Source organism: Sus scrofa, chromosome 4, assembly GCF_054392235.1.
Source record: "Sus scrofa isolate SSC_HxYL_T2T_F1_AM1 chromosome 4, Sscrofa_HxYL_maternal_Yorkshire_Landrace_v2.0, whole genome shotgun sequence".
Lineage (NCBI taxonomy): Eukaryota > Metazoa > Chordata > Mammalia > Artiodactyla > Suidae > Sus > Sus scrofa.
The window spans coordinates 128,941,416-128,959,813 of NC_139386.1; the positions used below are offsets into that span (position 1 = coordinate 128,941,416).

Below are 18,398 nucleotides of genomic sequence, written 5' to 3' on the forward strand. Positions count from 1 at the left end.
TCGACCACCAGGCTCTCCTCTGCACTTCCTGCTCCATTAGAAAGAAGATCAAGGAGTTTCTGTTGTGGCTCCGGGGTACCAAACCAGACTAGAATCCATGAGGATGTGGGTTCGATCCCTGGCCTCACTCAGTGGGTTAAGGATCTATCGTTGTTGTGAGCTGTGGTGTAGGCTGGCAGCTACAGCTCCAATTGGACCCCTAGCCTGGGAACCTCCATATGGCCCTAAAAGACAAAAAAAAAAGATCCAGTGAGACCTTCAGATGCTACATCTTTATGAGTCATTGAAAATCTTTCTGGATCAGTGGGGATTTTTAGGTCACGTGACCCGGTTAACCGCCATGGACCCCTCACCTCGGTGAACAGGCACTCACACAGCAGTTTGTACCATTTCCAGTGTTTTGGGGACACCCCATCCCACCCGAGGTGAAGCACTCCTGGTCTACACTGACAGGGTCTCACGGCTCTTTGGGCGGGATGCGTAACTACCCGGAACGCCCTCACGTGGGGCCCGTGATCAGTTTATGGCCATGAAAACATTCTATTTCCCACCAAAGTACTGTGTTCGGGGGGCTGGGGTTTGCTTGGACTCAAAGAAGGCGATTCATAAGATCATTTTCCGTTTGCCTTGGCCAGCTTTCAAGGCGGGAGCGGGTCGAGGTAGACCTGGCTCCGGCTCTCCTCTGCCCAGGGCACCTGCCTCCTCAGGCGACCCTCGCAGGCGGCTTCCTCCACTCACACGTTGGATGGGAGTGGGTGGGAGACGGATGTGCAGGGGCCTTGGAAGAACGCACTGGAACTCTGGCGGTCCTGCCACTGGGGGCTGGAGAGGAGGACGTGCAGGCAGAAAACGCGATCGGGGCGACCAGACAGAGTCTAGACAGGGTAGCTGGGCAAGGCAGGCACAGCACCCAGGGGCTCCCCCAGGCCCAGACCTCGTTCTAGAACTGTTGGCATCAGAGTACTCGGTAGTGTGGGCTGGTGAAGTAGGAAGAAGTCTGGCACGTGGGTGGTGGCCCTCTGGGGACCAGACACTCGTGGTAGATCTAGTCCCAGCAAGAACCTGGAGGGCCAGGCAGGGGGCGAGGGGCGAGGTTGGAGGAGCATCAGGCAGGGCATCCAGACAGGGCCTGGCCTCAAGCCCGGCTCTGCAGTCAACTTGTCATGGGGACAGTGGGCAAGGAGGCGGCCCCAGGATCCCCAGTCAGAGGGACTGGGATGAGTGGTGAGACAGGGAGAGCTTGGCGGTTGCAGATGGACCCAGGAGTCCCCAGGGGGAGGGCCACATGGGCAGGTGCTGTGGACACACCTGCTGCCTGGTAACTCCCCGGATGACACCTGCCTGGAAAAATCATCTGAGGTTGCTGAGCAAGTGTGATTTGAATCACATGTGCAGTTTTAATAGGCAATCTTAAAATTTGAAGGCTAAAAATATTTTAAAGCTAAAGAAATTCTGAAACTCCTCCTCACTGTTCGCTGGCTTTCAAGACTCTAGAGTCACCTCAGTGCCAGTGGGGGGGGGGGGGTCCATGGCTCAGGGCAACTCTGTCCACCCTCTCCCTGTGGCGTGTGGCTCTTGTTGGTGAGACCGCGGGTGTGGCTGGCGTGTGCCCCGAAGCAGGAACAGACTCGGGAGACAGGTTCTGTGGTCCTTTCCTTTGGAGGGGATGGAAGCTCCCGTTGGCCGAGTGCTTGCTCTGTGTTGTGGGCCAGGCTCCTTATGTGTGATCTCACTTGACCCTCACAAGATCCCAGTAAGTTGGAGAGGAAACTGGGGCTCAGAGAGGTTAAGAAATTTCCCAAGGTCACCCAGCTTGCTAGCGGTACAGTGAAGACACGAATGCACCCTGGCTCTCCCTCTACCCTGCCAGCCCCCAGCATCACTTTCCAGGCGTGCAAACATGTGTCTTGAAGCTCAGTCTGGATAGGTGTCATTTTGCGGAAGTGCTTTCTGGTGTCAGTGGAGGTGGGAGCCCCTGTGGCTGGTCCTGGTCACGGAGGCTTCGCACATCCTAGCCTGCAGTGCCCTTGCTGCAGTGCTCTGCATGGGAGGCGACGCTGAGGGGCTTTTGCGGTCGCTTTCAGTTGCTGGAAGAGGAAAGAAAAAAGTGTACAGCAGAGAAAGCCTAGGAGCTACGCTGGCAGGAGAAACAAATGCGTGCCCTGGATGTGAAGCCTGCACAGCGAGTGTAGAACAGAGGAAACTCCCCGGGGCGTAAGGATGGGTTTCAGGGGGCCCCCGGAGTGCCCTGAAATGATATGTAAAACATCACAGTGTGTGCCCTTTGTTCTGAGAGGAGGCTCCATGGCTTTCAGAAACTCTCAAAAAAGGCTGAGACGGCCAGGAAGTCTGAGCTGCTCTTTGCGAGGTTGGCCTCATGCCCATGCTTGTTCTTTTCATTTTGCCTTAATGCTAAAAATAGAAAGGGCGCTTGCATGTATAGGATTTCTGGGGTGACATCAGGAAATCGGTGGCGGCGGGGGAGGGGCGGATGGGCCAAGATCCTACACGATGGCGCGAGAAAGCAGAGTTAGGGTCGGGTGCTCACCTTAATTTTGCTTCGCATTTCCAGTGATAGGATTTCAAGAGCCAGTGAGAGAAGCAAAGTTGCCAAGGGCTCTGTAGAGAGAAATCTGCCTGTGGATACTGTGCTTTGTCTCTTGTTCACACGCTTAAGCAGGTCAACGCCGCTCCTGCACAGAGACTGTTTGACAGCCTTAGGCTTTCATCCCCTTGAGGAATCTGGGGGAACCGTCAGAGTGAGACACTTGTAAATGCTCCCTCTGTGTTTGCGAGCAACACACAAAGCCGCCCTAAGCGTGGGGCAGGCGCTTCCCGCCCTTCTCCCTGTTGGAGCAGGACACAAATCTCGTTGGCACATAGGAAAATGGGTTGAGCTGTTTGGGGCGGCTGTGTGGCTGCTGAGGCTGGAGTCAGGAGGAGCTGACCCCGTCCCCGAGGGCCCCCTCCCTTCTCAGTGGTTTCCCAGCCATTCTCCAACCCCGTGGCTTTTACAGGAGGTGGGTGCTCTGAGGATTGCGGGGGAAGCAGGGCTGCTGATAAACGCACCCCCTTCCTCCCGGGCACGTGCTGGATGCTCTTCAGGGAGCCGGGCCTGCAGCAGGCGGCCTCAGATGCTTAGGGCTGGGCCGGTGCAGGTTAATTGTCCTCATGGCTAGGACACCAGGAGGAACCCCTTTCTCCCTAGCTCCCTAAAGCTGCCTTCGTTTACCCAGAGCCAGGTCGCTGGGGTTGAGTGGAGAGAAAAAGCCGGGAGGATGAGGAGCTCAGCGGTTGCCTAGAGGTCAACTGGCTGGGCCTTGTGGCCTTGGACCAGGGCCCTGTGGTCACAGCCTGCTCCCACCTTGTCCAGTGTCACTGTCTGCAGGGCTCCTTGACAGCGACCTGAGGCCTTGATTCTGGGCTGGCCCTGGGAGGGGGATGGGGGTGTGGGCAGCCTCGTTTGCTCAGTCGCCCTGAAACAGGGAAAAGCAGGTACCTGGGAGGCACACCTCCCTCCCCCCCCCACCCCAGCCGCCAAGTCAGAGAGAGGGTCTCCCTCTCGGGGGGTGGGGTCCTGACCTTCTAGGGGAGCTGTGGCCCTTCGGGAAGGGGATGCTATGCCTCGCAGCCCAGGGGCTGCTGCTGACAAGAAGCCCTTGTCTGTGGAATATGACTGGCAGGCCACTCTGTTTCCATGGTTACCAAATAAGGCAGGTTAGCATTAGGGCTGCTCAAGAGGAAAACGGCATTGACGACTGCGCCTGTGCAGGGCCTTCCTCTGGCTTGCTCTCCCCGTGCCCAGATGGGGTGGGCAACATTTGACCTGAGATCACGGGGCTTTCCTTCAAGGGTCCACCTGGCTGCGCAGCCTTGGCTTTTTTCACAGGTGTTTTTCTTGGTGCGGAGGAGTGAGCCTCCCAGGACGCCCGAGGGGGCGCCAGAGGACACAGCGCTTGCCCAGAGCTCGGTGCCAGCTGCTCAGCCACCCTCTCCATCAGTCCCCAGGGTCACATTAGAGATGCTGACCCCTGTCCCCAGAAGGGCGTGGTGTTTAGAAAGTCCTGGATACAAGTTGGGTGCTCAGTCACACGTACCGCATCACCAGAGTGATGTCACCCCTGCCTCAGGTCGTAACCTTTTTTCATGGGGCTGTGCAAGTGACAGGTTTAATTCGAAGACATTACAAAAATCTCGTATTTGGTAATCAGATACCAGGCTCTAACAAAAGCACAGGCTAGAGTCCCCGGTCCTTTATTTGTTCTCTGCGAGTGACACACCGTTCTGGTTCTGTTTCTTTGTAACTAGAATAGAATCATCATTGCGGGCAGAATGGGGGGGAATTGATCCGTGCGGATGGGAGGCATTTAAAAGCATAACAAGTCAGTGAAGGGCACTTTGCGAATGCATGCAATTATCATCTTTAGTTGCAGTAACAACGTGTTATTTTCGTCTCTCTCCTTGGGCGTTTCAGGAGAAAATTGATTAAAATCTTTGAGTGCTGCTTTAGAGATTATTTTTGGTGTGCAACAACAAAAAAAAGAAAGTGCTTAGGAAACAGTTACCTAATAAGAGTAACTCATTCTTTAATCTTGATGGAACCAATCCTTTGTGCATTTTGGAGACTTTTTTTTAGAGTAAACCAAGAAAGCCTCGGGTGACAAGAGCTGTGATTCTCCAGTGACCTGAGTGTCTTTTGTTTTGCTTTTACTCTGGGCCTGGAGTATTTGACTCCTTAAGTCTATGTAATTTACCTGTCTGAGGTTTTTTTTTTTTTAATATTTTTTTTTTCAGGCATGCATTTCATTCACTTTCTGGGGGCAAGGTATGGGAATCCAGAGGCTCTGGCTGACTAATCTCACTGAGTTTCTCTGTGAGATTTAAGAAGCTTTTCCCCTTTTCCTGACCTGGGGCTGGTGCCTTCCTAGCCTTGTGGAGAGTTTGTTATTCTGACAGAGCCTGTCATTTCCTGTCAAAGGGGAACAGCAGGTACAAACTGAGCCCCTCACCTGGTGGTAGTCGGCCTGATTGGTGAGTCCGCCCCCCAGAACTGCAGGGGCCTTGGGCCCTGGCTGCTCACCTGGACCTGCCCTTGAACTCTGTCTAATGGAAATGAGGGCAGGCAGAGAGACCACTTCCTCATGGGTCCAGTTCATGGACACTGGGGACAGTACTGAGCCCCCCAACCGAGCCATCTCTCGGGGCGCCTCCAGCTCAGAATTCTCGTGAGTTGGACCCGCCGTGGTGCCTGCTTCCAGCATCCCAGGTGGATTTCCCAGGACTGCAATCTGAGCTGCAATCTGAGCCCCGGAATCATGAGGGAGGAGGGGGTGCAGGAAGCCAGTCGAGGGAGCAGAAAGGAAGTGACCCCCAGTTGTCCGTGTGACCACAGGCCCTTGTCACTGCATCCCCAGTAGGGGTGTTGATTACGTTGCGCCTCTCCCTGCAGGCAAGCGTGAGATCTGGGGCTCTGCAGAGCCTCATTCAAGCACAGAAGCTGCTCACCAGGCCTTGAACAAACAATTCTCTATTTTTACAGGCCGACTTGACTTAGTCCAAAGGCCGAGGCCTCCTGAGGATTTTGCACTAATCCCGCTGGCTATTTCTCATACCTCCCTCCTGCTTCATCGGTGGTGTTCCTTTCTGGACTGAATCGGTTCTGTCTCTTCCTCATTGCAAGTTTCTGCCTGTGTGAAGTTTTAGAAAGTTTCAGGACACATTCCTTTTCTGAGCGGCCGAAGCCCCAGAAAGTTAATATTTGGAACAGTAGGAGAGGAAGCGCTATCGGCAGAAACCTTGGTTTGATATAAAAAATAACCAAAACCCCAGAATTGTTGGGAATCCACTGTGCCTGGAATGAAAGAAGGAAACGATTACTTTCCCTTGAAGGTGTTGGGAGGGTCTTGGTGGGGCTAAGGCTTCAGCGTGGAGGCTCGCTTGGCGGTGTTGGATGCGAGGTTCGTGAGCCAGGTCTGGGTTAGGCGGGCTGAGCAATTACCGCAAAGTGTTTAAAGGGAAGGCGGGGAGCGAGACAAACAGCTGGGTCAGAAGAGGGTACACAGCTGTCCCCTGTCCTCCCAACAGACTGCAACGGCCCGATGGGGCTGGGTGGGGAGGGCACGGGCCGCTCAGGGTGTTTGCTGACTGACGTGCTAATTAAACACCAAAAGGCAATATTGCTTTGCCAATAGTGATGGCTGTGCCCACGTTATCAGCTGCACACTGGCTGCCCGGAGCATCCTAATTACAAGTCAACAGTTGTGCGGGTGGGCTGGGAGAGTGGGATGGAGATGCTGCCAGGTGTCTCAGGACTTGCAGGATTGCTCCCAGGGGAAAGTCACACCCAGGTGGCCTTTGGGTCCTTGTCTCAAAGGAGCCTCTGTCTCATCACAAGGTGGTGTCATGTGGGCTTCTTGAACTCAGAGGTGCTGGGCTGACAAGCAAACAGACAAAGCCTGTGGGAGCAGGTCGCAGGGTGCCTTCAGCCCTAGGGAAGAAGGGCTGCCTGGTGCGGGGGGTGGATAATGACTTCTGCCCGGTCTCTAAGTTGAGGGGACAGCGAAAGCCCAAAGCCTCTTCCAGGAGAGGTTAGAGTTTCATCAGAAGGCGAGCCTGGTCACATGAGGATTTCTGGCACCGTGTGCAGGGCAGGCTAGACACCAGCCTGCCAGAATTGAGCGAGTGGATCGTATTGGCTTGAGCAAAGAGGGAAAGTCCCAGGCTGGCCCCGAGAAGGAGCCGCTGCTCACTCCTCCTCCAGCCGCAGCCCTTGGGCGGGAGCAGCACAGCAGTGGTGGCAGCGGGACTGGGGCTTTCAAGCCTGGGACCCCCTTGCTTTTAACCCTAAAGGAAGCGTGTGGTCCAGAGACTGAAAACTGCAAGATGCCTAAGGAGTGCAAGGCTTTCCATGCCCTCTCGGCCGCTCTGTGCTGCTTCTATCACCGCAGGTCTTTCCTCGGCATCAAGGTAGGTGTGGTTTGAGCTAAGGCACGTCTAAAATTCTTTGCAGGGGTCCGGGGTCTTAAAAGCACTAGGAAAGGTGTGCAGTGCACTGGCTGGAAAAAGAGGCGCTTTCTTTGATGGACGCATCCTCATAAGCCCCCAGTGGTGCTTTTCTCGCCTGGGGGCAGAATCTGGCCACACGGAAGGGGCTCCTTTTGGGGCGAAACCCTGTTTTTCAGGAGACTTTGAGTCTCCCTGGGCTGCAATGTTCTACCGAAGTAGCTTGATGCCTCTTTTCTTCCTTCTCTCTCTGTGTCTCTCCTCCCTGGTTCGTCATCGGTGTGAGATGGCTGAGCCCCTCGCTCCACTCGCCCTGCTGCTCCGTGGTGTCAATACTATATACTTAAGTACAGAAACCACCAACTAGCTCCTTTCAGATGGCAGCCACGTTCCAAACATCCTGGTATTCCGAACTGTCTCCCTTTTTCCCCACGGCTCCTGCTGGGAACATTTGTTACGAGACATCAATAGCAAAGGTCTCGGGTAACATGTCAATACACTGTTTATTTTGATGAAAATATTCAAAGATCCTCCTTTGGCCAATTCAAGATGAGGCTTCTGTTCTGTTGCCCACCTGTGACAACACTAAGAATTCTGCTTAGAGGAGGCTGTCACTGAGCTGGGGGCTTGGCTGTCTTGGAAACGTCCGGGCGGCCCCAGCGTGACTGCGGGCCTCATTTATTCATGGGAAAGAGAAATCCGAACGTTCTCAAGGAACCCTTCCTACCCTGGCAGCGGTGCTCCTTCTCCTGGGGACTGACTCGTTCAGTGTCATTGCAAACGCTGCCACAGGAAAATTTCACAGGAAGCCCTGTTAAAGGGAGAAAAAGACCCCTTTGTAGAGGAGAGACTTCCGCTTTTCCTGCCCTGTCGGAGTGTTCGGGGTAGCTTTCTAACCGTTCAGCAAAGTTGGTTTTTGTCTCTCTGTCAAGGAATTGGGAGGAGCGTAGTGAGAGGTGAAAGTCTTTTCCTCCCCGATTTAAGAGCCCTTTCTACCCTGGAGCCGGTGGGGTGATGTTACATTTCTGGCCTAAATATGGATCCTCCTGGTGTGCAGCCGATGAAGTCATGCTATTAACGGTATTTTGAAGCTGTCAGAGATAGAGCGGGAGGTCCCGGAGGGAGCCGTGCACGTCCAGGATTGGCCGTGGTTTGCACTCTAATAGAAGTCCTTCCCCGAGCCGACCTCTGCTAATTCAGAAAAGTGCAGCTCAGCGTTTGGTACGGAAGAAAACAGCCCATAAATATCTGGGTCTGAGTGCTGCCATTCTGTCTGGATACCCCTGTCCCTCTGCAGTTACCTCCTCCACGGGCCGCCCAGAAAGGCCACTGCATCCTGTGGGCTGCGTCTGAACAGCCACCCTTCGGCCTCCTGCCCACGGCCGCTCTTGGTGGTTGACTGTCGGTGGGAAGGCCCTTCTTTCCACGCCACCTTCCCACCCCACCCTGGCTTGTTGCATCGTCACAGCACAGAGGACCTGGCCCGCTCACACACCAGAACCTGAAGCCCTCGGACCCAGCTCAGGGTTTCCCACTGAGCCCTGGGGTGTGTTTCTCTGTCTTGTTTTGCTTCGATCGTTAGCAGGGAAAGAAAACACACCTGTGCTCAGACCCGCCTCCTGCCAGAGTTGCCCCAGTGATCAGGCTCCATCGCTTTATTGACTCCTACTTTAACTGGGGATTTCAGGTCTTGCCGCTCATAATTAGTTTCTGTTGCAATTAGAGTTTCAAAATGAAATTGGGATCGATTGCCTGATAGCAAAGCGGAAATAAAGCTCCAGTTCTTGACCATGGGTGCTGCTTCCCTTGGCATGAATTTCTCCTACCAAAAATAACACGGTGGTAGCCATGGTAACTTTCCATTTGGTCTAATCCATATCATCTCTGGAGGAAGTGGAATGTTATTAATAGTGATGTTGTATGGGAAGAAAACTAAAAATATAAGAGCTCCTGCGTTACGTAGGGGACCAATCACACAGGCACGTTCAGGTTATAAGATCTTATTTGCCGAGATTTTGCAGAATTTAGCGTGTGTTTAAGGGCCTCGTGTGGACTTGTGTACCAAGGTCCTGGAGAGGAATGAACCGGGAGGCTAAGAATACAGAGGAAGTTCAAGGACTTGCAGTCGCTGCTGATCCGCACAAAGCTGAGGCCAGAGATGACATGTCAGCCACTGGTTGAAGGTCGTGACTTTTACATCTCGGAAGGGTTCACGCAGGCACTCATTTCACAAATGACCGCTGGATCTTGAGTAAGAAAAGGAAAGGACATTTTTGCGTCCACCCAGTGGAAACCAGTCTGGCCTGAAGGTCTTCCGGATCCATGGCATTAGTGGAACACCTCCAAGTTTGAAAACCCCTGACTGTGAATGTAGCAGCCTGTCCAGAGTAGCACTCTGCTAGGCGGGGTGGGGGTGACTAATGACAGCGGGGGCATTGGAAGGACGTCCCACAAGAGCATCGGTCCATAGTGTCATTTGGTTACATCTGCAAAAGACTGTCTACCTCTGAGTTCCCTTGAGAGTTGTCTCACTGGAGTCTGAGGTCAGGCTGAGTCGGGCAGGGCAAGAGCTGACCCTTTTCCGCAGAGGAGAAGCTGAGGCTCAGAGAAGCTCTCTGCCCCAGAATCGACTAGTGGGTAGAAATCAGGATTGGGGACCTCAAGCTCAGTGACCTGTCTCTGATACCATAGTGAGACTACTGAGCCATAGTGGGACAAGATGACATAGTGTCTCCTAATACTTCAGTTAGCAGTTCAGTTGGGAACGAGTAGCACAAACCTCAGCTTGAGGACAGACTTCAGGGGAGGCCGCAGAACGGGTTTTTATCGACGAGGTCTCCTTCCTACGGCAGTGGCAGGGCCACCTTCTGGTCCCGAGAGAACTCCAGGAGGAATCTGGGAGAAGCACAAGAGATCCCACTTCTGCAACTGGCCGTGGGGACAAAGGCCCTCTTCTTCCGGCCCCTCGTGTCTCTGATTCTCCCTGGGGAGGGGGCAGGGGGAACAGGGGCTGAGACGTGCCGCCTTATCAGTGGCTGCTCCCGAGGAAGGTGGACTGGTGGTGTCAGGAAACTTCAGGGGAACCGAAAAGACAGGAGTGGCCTTGCAAGGGACAGAATGGCCACCTTTCTGAAGAGACACCAGCAGGGAGGCTGGACTTGGGGGTTGATGGATAAATGAATCGGTGAGTCTTGGTTAACCCGTCATTCAGTGCACCGAGTGGCTCTGGTCTTGTCAGTGAGCAGTGGTTGTCAGAAGCAGTTGATTTTAAGCATTTTCATTTCCATACAGAGACACGTCTTTGCAGCCACGAAGTGTTCTATAACAGGAAGAGCTTAAATCCTACTCTTGCTGCTGTTGTGTTTTGTTTTGCTTTAAATCCTTTCCCTTGCACCTGAAAAAAAAAATATTTGGAGCCTCTCTGAATGCACATTATAGCCTAAGGTGTCCCATCTATGGAGGGTGGGCGCCTCAGAGTTTGCTGTCAGTGGACACTGCCTTTCTATGTTGGAGTGAATGTGATGGGGTGAAGGTCCCACTTGTCTTCCCCGTGGCGGGTCCCTTGGTCGGTCTGTCATTGCGACAGTTTGGGTACTGGTGATACATCCCCATGCTGACAACGGCCTAAGTCGCCTCTGTCCATGGGGCTGGTGCACCGTCAGCACAAGCTGCTCGAGGTGGAAAAAGCCATTGGGGAAATGACTTTCTAAGTGACTCAGCCTCTCCTTGTGGTGGTTGGTAGCTGTGCGTGTATCCTTTCCCCCAAGAAAAAAAATAAAGCCTGGCACAGCTTTTTAAAAGACACCTAAATGCATTCATTTGCATCTGGGGGCCTTGGGAGTCTGGTTTCAGCATCAGGAGAAGGATGTGCCTGACAAAGTCTGGGTCCCAGCGCCCCCTTCGCCCCAGACGCCAGAGTTGGGATCCTGGCCGAGAACTTGTTTTTGTTGGTGAGATGTGGGTGGGACGCAGAGACAAGACTGGGATCCTGGGAAAACTCTGTCAGTGGGCCAGCACCTCCAGCACTGCAGACACGGCAGAGGATGCTGGCAGATGGGGGCTGGGCCCGGGAAGGCCCTCCTGCACCACGTGTAAGAGGGCAGCAGCGCCAGTCAGGCTTGGGCCTCTGTTGCTGCGTGGCCTTTTAGCTGATGTACATTCAGGGTGTGCCCAGGGCAGCAGAGGGCACTCAGGCTCTCCTGGTGGGGGGAGGGGAGGGGAGGGAGGAGGGCCTCCCCGGACTGGAGCCCACTGCAGCGTCTCTGCCCGCATCTGGATTTTCAGTGCAGGTCCACGGCCCCGGGAGCTACTATTGGGATTTGGCTCCGGCCGTGGGAAAGTCACGGCCTATTTTTCTAGCTTGTGGAAGAGCTGTGATCAGTCCCCAGTGTCCATCTAATACACGTGTGCTTTTACAACAGCAGTTATGCACAAAGAACCCCCAAGCTAGAACCCTAGCTTCTTAGTAAGACGGGATTCGAGGGACCCACGAACCAATCTCCCACTGAGGCTTCATCTCCTCATGCCCAGGGCCCACTGGGTGATGGTGAAACAGTGAAAGCCTTTCCCCTAAAGGAGCAATTCCGTGTCCAGCTGCGGAGATGGACAGGCGGGCAGCCCCCTCCGACAGGTGCTGCCCGGGCGTGGAGAACCACTGCACGTAGCCAGACACTGGGCCCAGTTCTGCGTCTGGGACCTTCCTGGAGGAGGCGACACTGGGCAACTCCTAAGGAAGCAGTAGGTAGATGAGGCCCCTGGGGAGAAAAAGTGCATCACATGTGGGACTTCAGGCTGAAGTTGAGGCGCGGAAGCATCTGAGAGGGGGCAGAGGGCCCCCCGGGCGGGTAACCCGTGTCTCCCCTCGCTCCTGCCGGCGTCCTTGGAGCCTCGTGTCCGCTCTGCCTGTCCCTGCCCGGCTCACTCCTGTTTTCTTCCCTCCGCCCTTTAAGCCTGTTTTCAACACTCATAAGATCTGGTTTCTTCCCCGCAGCAGTTGGGAGCATCAGGCACGACCCCTTTCCATCCCCACCGCTGCCCCCACAAGCTCCAGCTCCATCCTTGTCACTGTTCATCCTCGCTTCCTTCCTCCAGCCTCCGAGGATAACGTGTCCTGCTCTCTGACCAAGGCCAGCTCTGCCGCCTGTGCCCACGTCCACCCCCCTCCCCGGAGACTTTGCGGGGACCTTCAGTCTGTCGCCTCCAGCCCTGTGCTCTCGGCTTATAGATGCGCTGCGGTCTTCCCCATTCTAAAAATAAGCATCATTTCCATGGCTTCCTTCCTCCATCCCCTGAGCTGGCTCACCCATCTCTGCTTCCTCACTTCCCACTGGGCTCTCGGCCCCCTCGACCCGACCCGCACCCTGTCCTGGCCGAGTCCAGTGGCTGCTGTCCAGTTTGGATGCGCTCAGAACGGCTGCACTTGGCGCTGGAGGCCATGCCTTTCCTGGAAGTTTGCTCTCCGCCTCTAGGACACTGCTCTCCGCTTGTTCTCCTGGATCCTTCCTGACCAGCCCTGCTGTGTTGATATGGGCTGAGTTTTCGGGTCCCCTCAGTACTCATGTTGAAATGCTAACCTCCGGGGCGTGGCATTAGCAGGTGGACTCTGTGGGGTGTGTGATGCGCTCCTGACGGCGGAGCCCTGGTGAATGAGATCAGTGCCCTTATGAAAGGGACGGGCGAGCGCTCTTGTCCCTTCCACTGTGTGAGGGCAGCGCCAGAAGAGGGTCACCTGTGAGCCAGGAAGCGGGTCTTTACCAAACGCCACATCCGCCCGGCACCTTGACCTGAACTTTCCAGTCAACAGAACCGTGGGAGATAAACGTTGTCTAAGCCACTACGTTGTCTGAGACTCTATGGTATTTTTCTCAAGGGAGCTTTCATGGAATAAGACACCTGTCTTCCGTTTCTTGCCCGCCTCTTGTAGTCTCAAATTCCCTCTGTAACCCATCTCCTAGGTGATATTTGGGACAAATACCCTCCCTCTGCTGAGGATTCCCAAGCTGTGTCTCCCGTCCAGCCCTTCTCACAGCCCCTGGACCCCAGGGGCTGGAGGGCCACTCTGTCCAGTCGGCCCGAGGCACCGCAGGCTCTCCTTCCACAGACGTGCTCCCCTCTCCGCTTCCTGTCCTGGAAGCGCGTGGCTCAGCCATCTTCCAGGAGCTGCCATGCCTCTTCCCCCGATTCATCTTCCAGGTCGGATCAGTTAGACGTCTCCATGATTTTACTCCCAAACACCTCTCCCAGCTTCCCCTTCCTGCTGTCTCGGCACCGGCTCTGAAGCAGGTCAGGCCTCAGCACCTCGTGCTTGGAATCCTGCAGAAACGTCCTGCTTGATCGCCCCGCCCTAAATCTTCAAGGGAGGTCATTTCATTACGCTTCTGCTTGACTTTTCTAGAAGTGGGAGGTGTGCTGTACCCTGAAGGCCATGCATTCCTGCATTCGAACAACCCTGATTTCTGGAAAGCTCCTCTTGGATCGAGTCAAAATCTGTGCGCGGCCCTGTCTACCTGATTTTGCAGTCAAATGGTTAGAATGACCCTTTAGGGAATTCCTGTTGTGGCTCAGCAGTTAAGGAACTTGACTAGTATCCATGAGGATGCAGGTTCGATCCCTGGCCTCACTCAGTGGGTTAAGGATCTGGCATTGCTGCGAGCTGTGGTGTAGGTTGCAGATGTGGCTTGGATCCCAAGTTGCTGTGGCTGTGGTCTAGGCCGGCAGCTGTAGCTCTGATTCAACCCTGTAGCCTGGGAACCTCCATACGCTGCGGGTGCATCTCTAAAGACAAAATAATAATAATAATAATAATAAGCCTTTAGATGTGCGTTTTTTTTGCCTCCATATCATGAGCACATCTATTTCGAGGCTAAATTAGTCAGAATGAGTAGACACCTGGAAATGCAGAACGGATTCTGATTCATCCCTAGGGAGTTGAACCGAGACTACTTGACGTGTCATCTTGGAATGACAGTATCGCAAGGGTTCATGTATTTCAGCCCAGCCTGCATGTCCCGCCAGGTCATGTACAGACTACACATGGCTGGTTCTTGACATACTTTGGGAGACTTGGGTTCTAGTTTTCAGGCAATCCTTTACTCCATTAAGTCCGAGCAGATCGTGAAAATTCAAGGCCATGGTCGTGTGGTCTCTTGTGAGAGATACGTAGTCTCACTACCTGTTTAACTCCAGGGGGATCCTATGATTCATGAGATCGGAGTGGAGTGGGGCGTCTTATCCCTGTGAGGACAGCTGCTGTTTTCTTGATTCTGCCCATGACCTCTAGCATGATGTTTATTTTATTTTATTAAACCTTTATTGAGGTATTTGGACTCCTCTGGAAGAAACAGATACCTTTGAAGTGACATGCTTGTGAGTTGTATACTGGATGCAGCGGAGTTGATGCTTGGCCAAAACCTGTTTTATGATAAATCATGTAATTTTACTGAGAACCTACCATGTCCCTGGCTCTGATGTATAATGCACTGTGTCCCCAAGCAGATTTCTGAGACACTTGTTAGTCATGGTCCTGTTTTGGAGAGCGAGACTTTGGAAAGTCGTTTATTCCACACCCTAAAAGGCTTTCTGAATCTTTGGCATAGCTGATTTTTCCTTCCAACTGCATCTCCTCGTGTCTTTCAATCACAGTGTATTCTGTTTATTCGGCAATGCCTCCTTCATTTGAGGTGAATCGAGGAACGGATAGTAGATGAATTAAGCTGATGTGGATTTTCTGATATTCTTATTGAAGAAAAAATGGAGCATCTCTGTTCCAAGTCACTCCTAATCTGAATTAAGATGCTGAATTAACAAGCTTGAAGTACCAGTGGCGAAGGTTGGGGCTGGGCTCCCTTTGCGTTCTGAGCTTTGGTCTTCAACGATGCTTTAGCCTGGGCAGCCTGCTTTTTTCCTTCTCCAGAGATGTTCACAAAGCACTACTTTTACTGAATGGAATCTCACTGCCAGACCGAGCAATTAATATTTCACTTGCATTGTCTTATTTAGCCTGTGGGCCAACTCAGAGAGGGAGGGAGGGAGGGAGGGAGGTGGGGGGGGAGCATGATGAGGAGTCACTTGAGGACGTGGTTAAAGGAAGAAAGCAGTTTAGAGGCAGCTTCCGTAGGTCAGATGGGTGCTTGGCTTTTCTTTGAAGCCCTTCATTGCACGGACCCAATAAATGATTCCGTGCAGTCAGTGACCTTCAGCCTTCACCTGGGGGCAGAATCAGGATACAGGGCTGCCTCACGGGACTGATGTGGATGCCTGCTCTGGGACATCACCATCTAAGCTGGATCTAGAGCGGAGGGTCTCCGCTGCGGCTTTCAGCAGGGCAAGACATTGACAAATGACCTGTTGAAAATCTCATCGTGTTTCAGTTTATCTATTACCCAAGAAAGGTGAGCCCCTCTTAGAGCTGAGCCCCAAACGAGCCCATGGGTAAATAATGCTTTGTCAGAAGGGTAAGAAACGTGATGGGCACACCCACGGGGGCAGGTGGCAGGAGGGAAGCGCACTTAGAGTCGAACAAGTGCCTTGAGCTATTTCTTTCACACGTGGGTAACCTTTGGGAAGCGAAAAAGCCATTCTTGGTGTTGGATGGCCTGCCTTCTGTCACACTTAGAATTGCTCCTGCAGTTTGCAGACCCAAATCAGTCTCCTTCAGTGAAAAATAATTTTCAATCCCTTGGTGTTCCATCAAAATAAAATTGAACTTCAAAGGCAGTAGCTGCATGATCTAGCAGGATGGGAAGGTGTGGGGAGACCTTGCCCAGAGAATGACGGGGGATACAAGGCAGTAGGAGTTTGACATCAAAGGGAGTGTGGGTACCAGTCAGAATGATTCTACTGTAATTAGTTTGGAGTGGAGGATTAAGTTACTGCTGCCTGCTTAGAGGGTACGCGGCTTTAAGGCTCCAGGCTGCACAAATTAAAATTAAATTAGTCTTTTTCATTTACACACACAGAAAGCAGAATTTTAATGGGAATGTCTCAGAACCTTGATAAGCAAGGAGTTCTTCCGATATCCTCTTCATGTCTCTTATTCATGGCTTCTGAGCCTCTTTTGATAAGCATTTGATAAGGTTTGGTAATAAAATGAAATCTCTTGGACTTGGGCTCTCGGCAGTGTTGGGGGGGGGAGTCGATGGCATTTTCCTGTCTGTGCTGGGGTCCGAGGGCCTCCCTCTGAATCATCATTCGCCTGTGGAAGGGAAAATCACATATAGTAAGAAAACGAAGCATCTTAACTTAACAGCAAATTGCAAATCAGTTTTTAATGGCACTGGAGTGAGAATCTGATATGAAGTGTGATGAATTCCTCAGGTTTAATTATAAAATGGTAAAATGGCATCAAAACCCATCTGCAGAATCTCTGCTGAAGACGAGAGTCCTTCTAGGATGTAGGAAAGAGAAATTTGTATTGTCAAGGAGCTTAAACCTTAACATCAAATGAATTGAAGTGTTTCAGAATGCCGAAGCCTACCGAGATATTATGAAGTCTCTTTGCTACTGATTCCTTTCTCTGAAAGAGCCAGAATCCCTCGAATAAGATAGAGAGCACTGAGGACGTCAGCAGAACAGCTGGAGATTTATTGCTGTCCATTCCCTTCCGACGTCTTGTCTCCTCAAAGAGGCTGTGACTCCTGTCAGGACTTGGAGAAGTTCTTGCTCACACCTGCATCTCCCTCAGATCTAGGCTGGAGGCTCAGGGGCGGAGTGGGCGCTCTGCAAGTCCTTGCGTTTCATCAAAGGCACAGTGACTATCAAGCTCTTGATTTCAGACTGACTACCTGATGGTTTCTGCAGAACTTTGGCCAACAGAATGAAGTCTGTAGGGGCTAGGAAGCCGCCCACCAAGACTGCTTCACTGCGCTTTAATCTCAAGATTAAAAGGAGCAGGTTTAGAGGCAAGGGGCCCAAGTGGGACCAGAGGTTCTCATGGGTCCAGAGCCCAACACCTAACAGGCAAAGAGGCCCCCAGACACACTCGTGCTAGCCCATGGAGTTCCTTTGTGTGAATCAGAAGAAGGCAGCCTTTCCTTAAGATGCTCTGTTGCCACCTGCCGGGCAACTGTTACATACAAATGCTCAATGGCTGAGCATCAGGGCGCCTCCCTAGAGATAGAGTCCCCTGTGCTGCACATGGCCCAGAGCCAAGGGCCAGGTTGCTGTGTGCCCACCTGGTGGGCTGGGGCCCATGCCACCATTTGCTTTGGTCAACCAAATAGGAGATAGAAAATTTGAATTTGACATCTTTTCTCTTTGGACTTTTATTTGCACAATTTATGGTTTACTCAAATAAAAACTTTGGCTTTTATCACCGCTGTTCGCATGAGTCGCTGTGCATGTCTAGCCTGGCACTTCCGTGGGAAAAGTTGGATTAGGAAAGTCAAGGCTTTCTTCACCTATCTTTGTGTTATAATGAAATACTTTAGGCAAGCCGTAAAGCCAGTGAGTGTCCATCAAAGGTGGCACAGAACCCAGTGGACGCATTGTGTCATTTCAGGGCCTTAGGATCGCCACAAATGGCATCCCCTTTCCTTCTGCCCTACCTCAGATTAAAATCTTGAGCGTCTGTGCTAAAAATTGGTGGGCCTGAAACTGATGGAGAAGTGGCATTTTGTTATTCAGCCCGTGGGCTGGGTGAAAGGTACAGCAGTCCTTGGGGCGTATTCCTTCTGCAGCTTCGTGATCAATTTATGCAGGTTTTCCAGGGTAAAGATACCAGTTGGATCTCTGAAAGCCCTTGATATACTTTGGAATTTGGCTATAAACTGGTCCCCTGCTTGAAATTCAACACAAGGCAGTGGTTCAAAGGGGCTGAGTTTCTGAAACCTCCAAAGCATCTCATTTTTAGTCAGATTTACTTGTAAGACAATCCTAGACGTGGCAACTTGGCGAGGCGTCAGGATGCTCATGAAAGGGTGATCAAAAGTGTCCTTTTTTTCCGGGGCACGGGAGCGCCACCTCTTCTCGTGTTTACAGCGTTTGTCGGGGATCTCACGTCACCGCCCGTCTTGCCCGAGGTCAGTGGATCTGAGACGAGGGTCTGTCTTTTCTGGATTCTTGCGACACCCAGGTCAGGCTACCTGGGGACAGTTCACGACAGACCCAGAGGGCTTTCCCACCAGCTCACAGAGGACACAGTCTGCTCTCAGAAATTAGACCAGTTGCAAGCAACTTTGTGAGCGTGATTTCTGGATGAGCTTTCTGGGGACATGTGAGCTGTGGCGTTATCGGGTTCAGCCTGACGCGCAGCCTGGCCTGTCGTGGAGCCTGCCCTCTGTGCCCGGCCCAAGTAGAAGAAAGCGGCTTTTGTGCAAGAGCCTGACAGCTTTGTGGGTGCTGTGGCCCCGACGGGCTGAGCTAGGATGGAACAGCCCAGAAGCCGGCTCCGTCCCTCT

General features: G+C 52.7%; 1 protein-coding gene across 16 annotated transcripts in view; it reads left to right on the plus strand.

Annotated features, from left to right (window-relative positions):
- BCAR3 (BCAR3 adaptor protein, NSP family member) overlaps positions 1 to 18,398 on the plus strand; it is a 246,554-nt gene that overhangs the window by 190,218 nt on the left and 37,938 nt on the right. Inside the window, exon 1 of one of the 16 annotated variants that reach the window (XM_005663659.4) lies at positions 6,759 to 6,966. The exons of the other annotated variants lie outside the window; for them this stretch is intronic. Within the exon in view, the coding sequence (XP_005663716.3) occupies positions 6,883 to 6,966 (84 nt within the window). The 5' untranslated portion in view covers positions 6,759 to 6,882. Of the gene's footprint in view, positions 1 to 6,758; positions 6,967 to 18,398 lie in introns of those variants that run through there. 16 annotated transcript variants of the gene reach the window in all.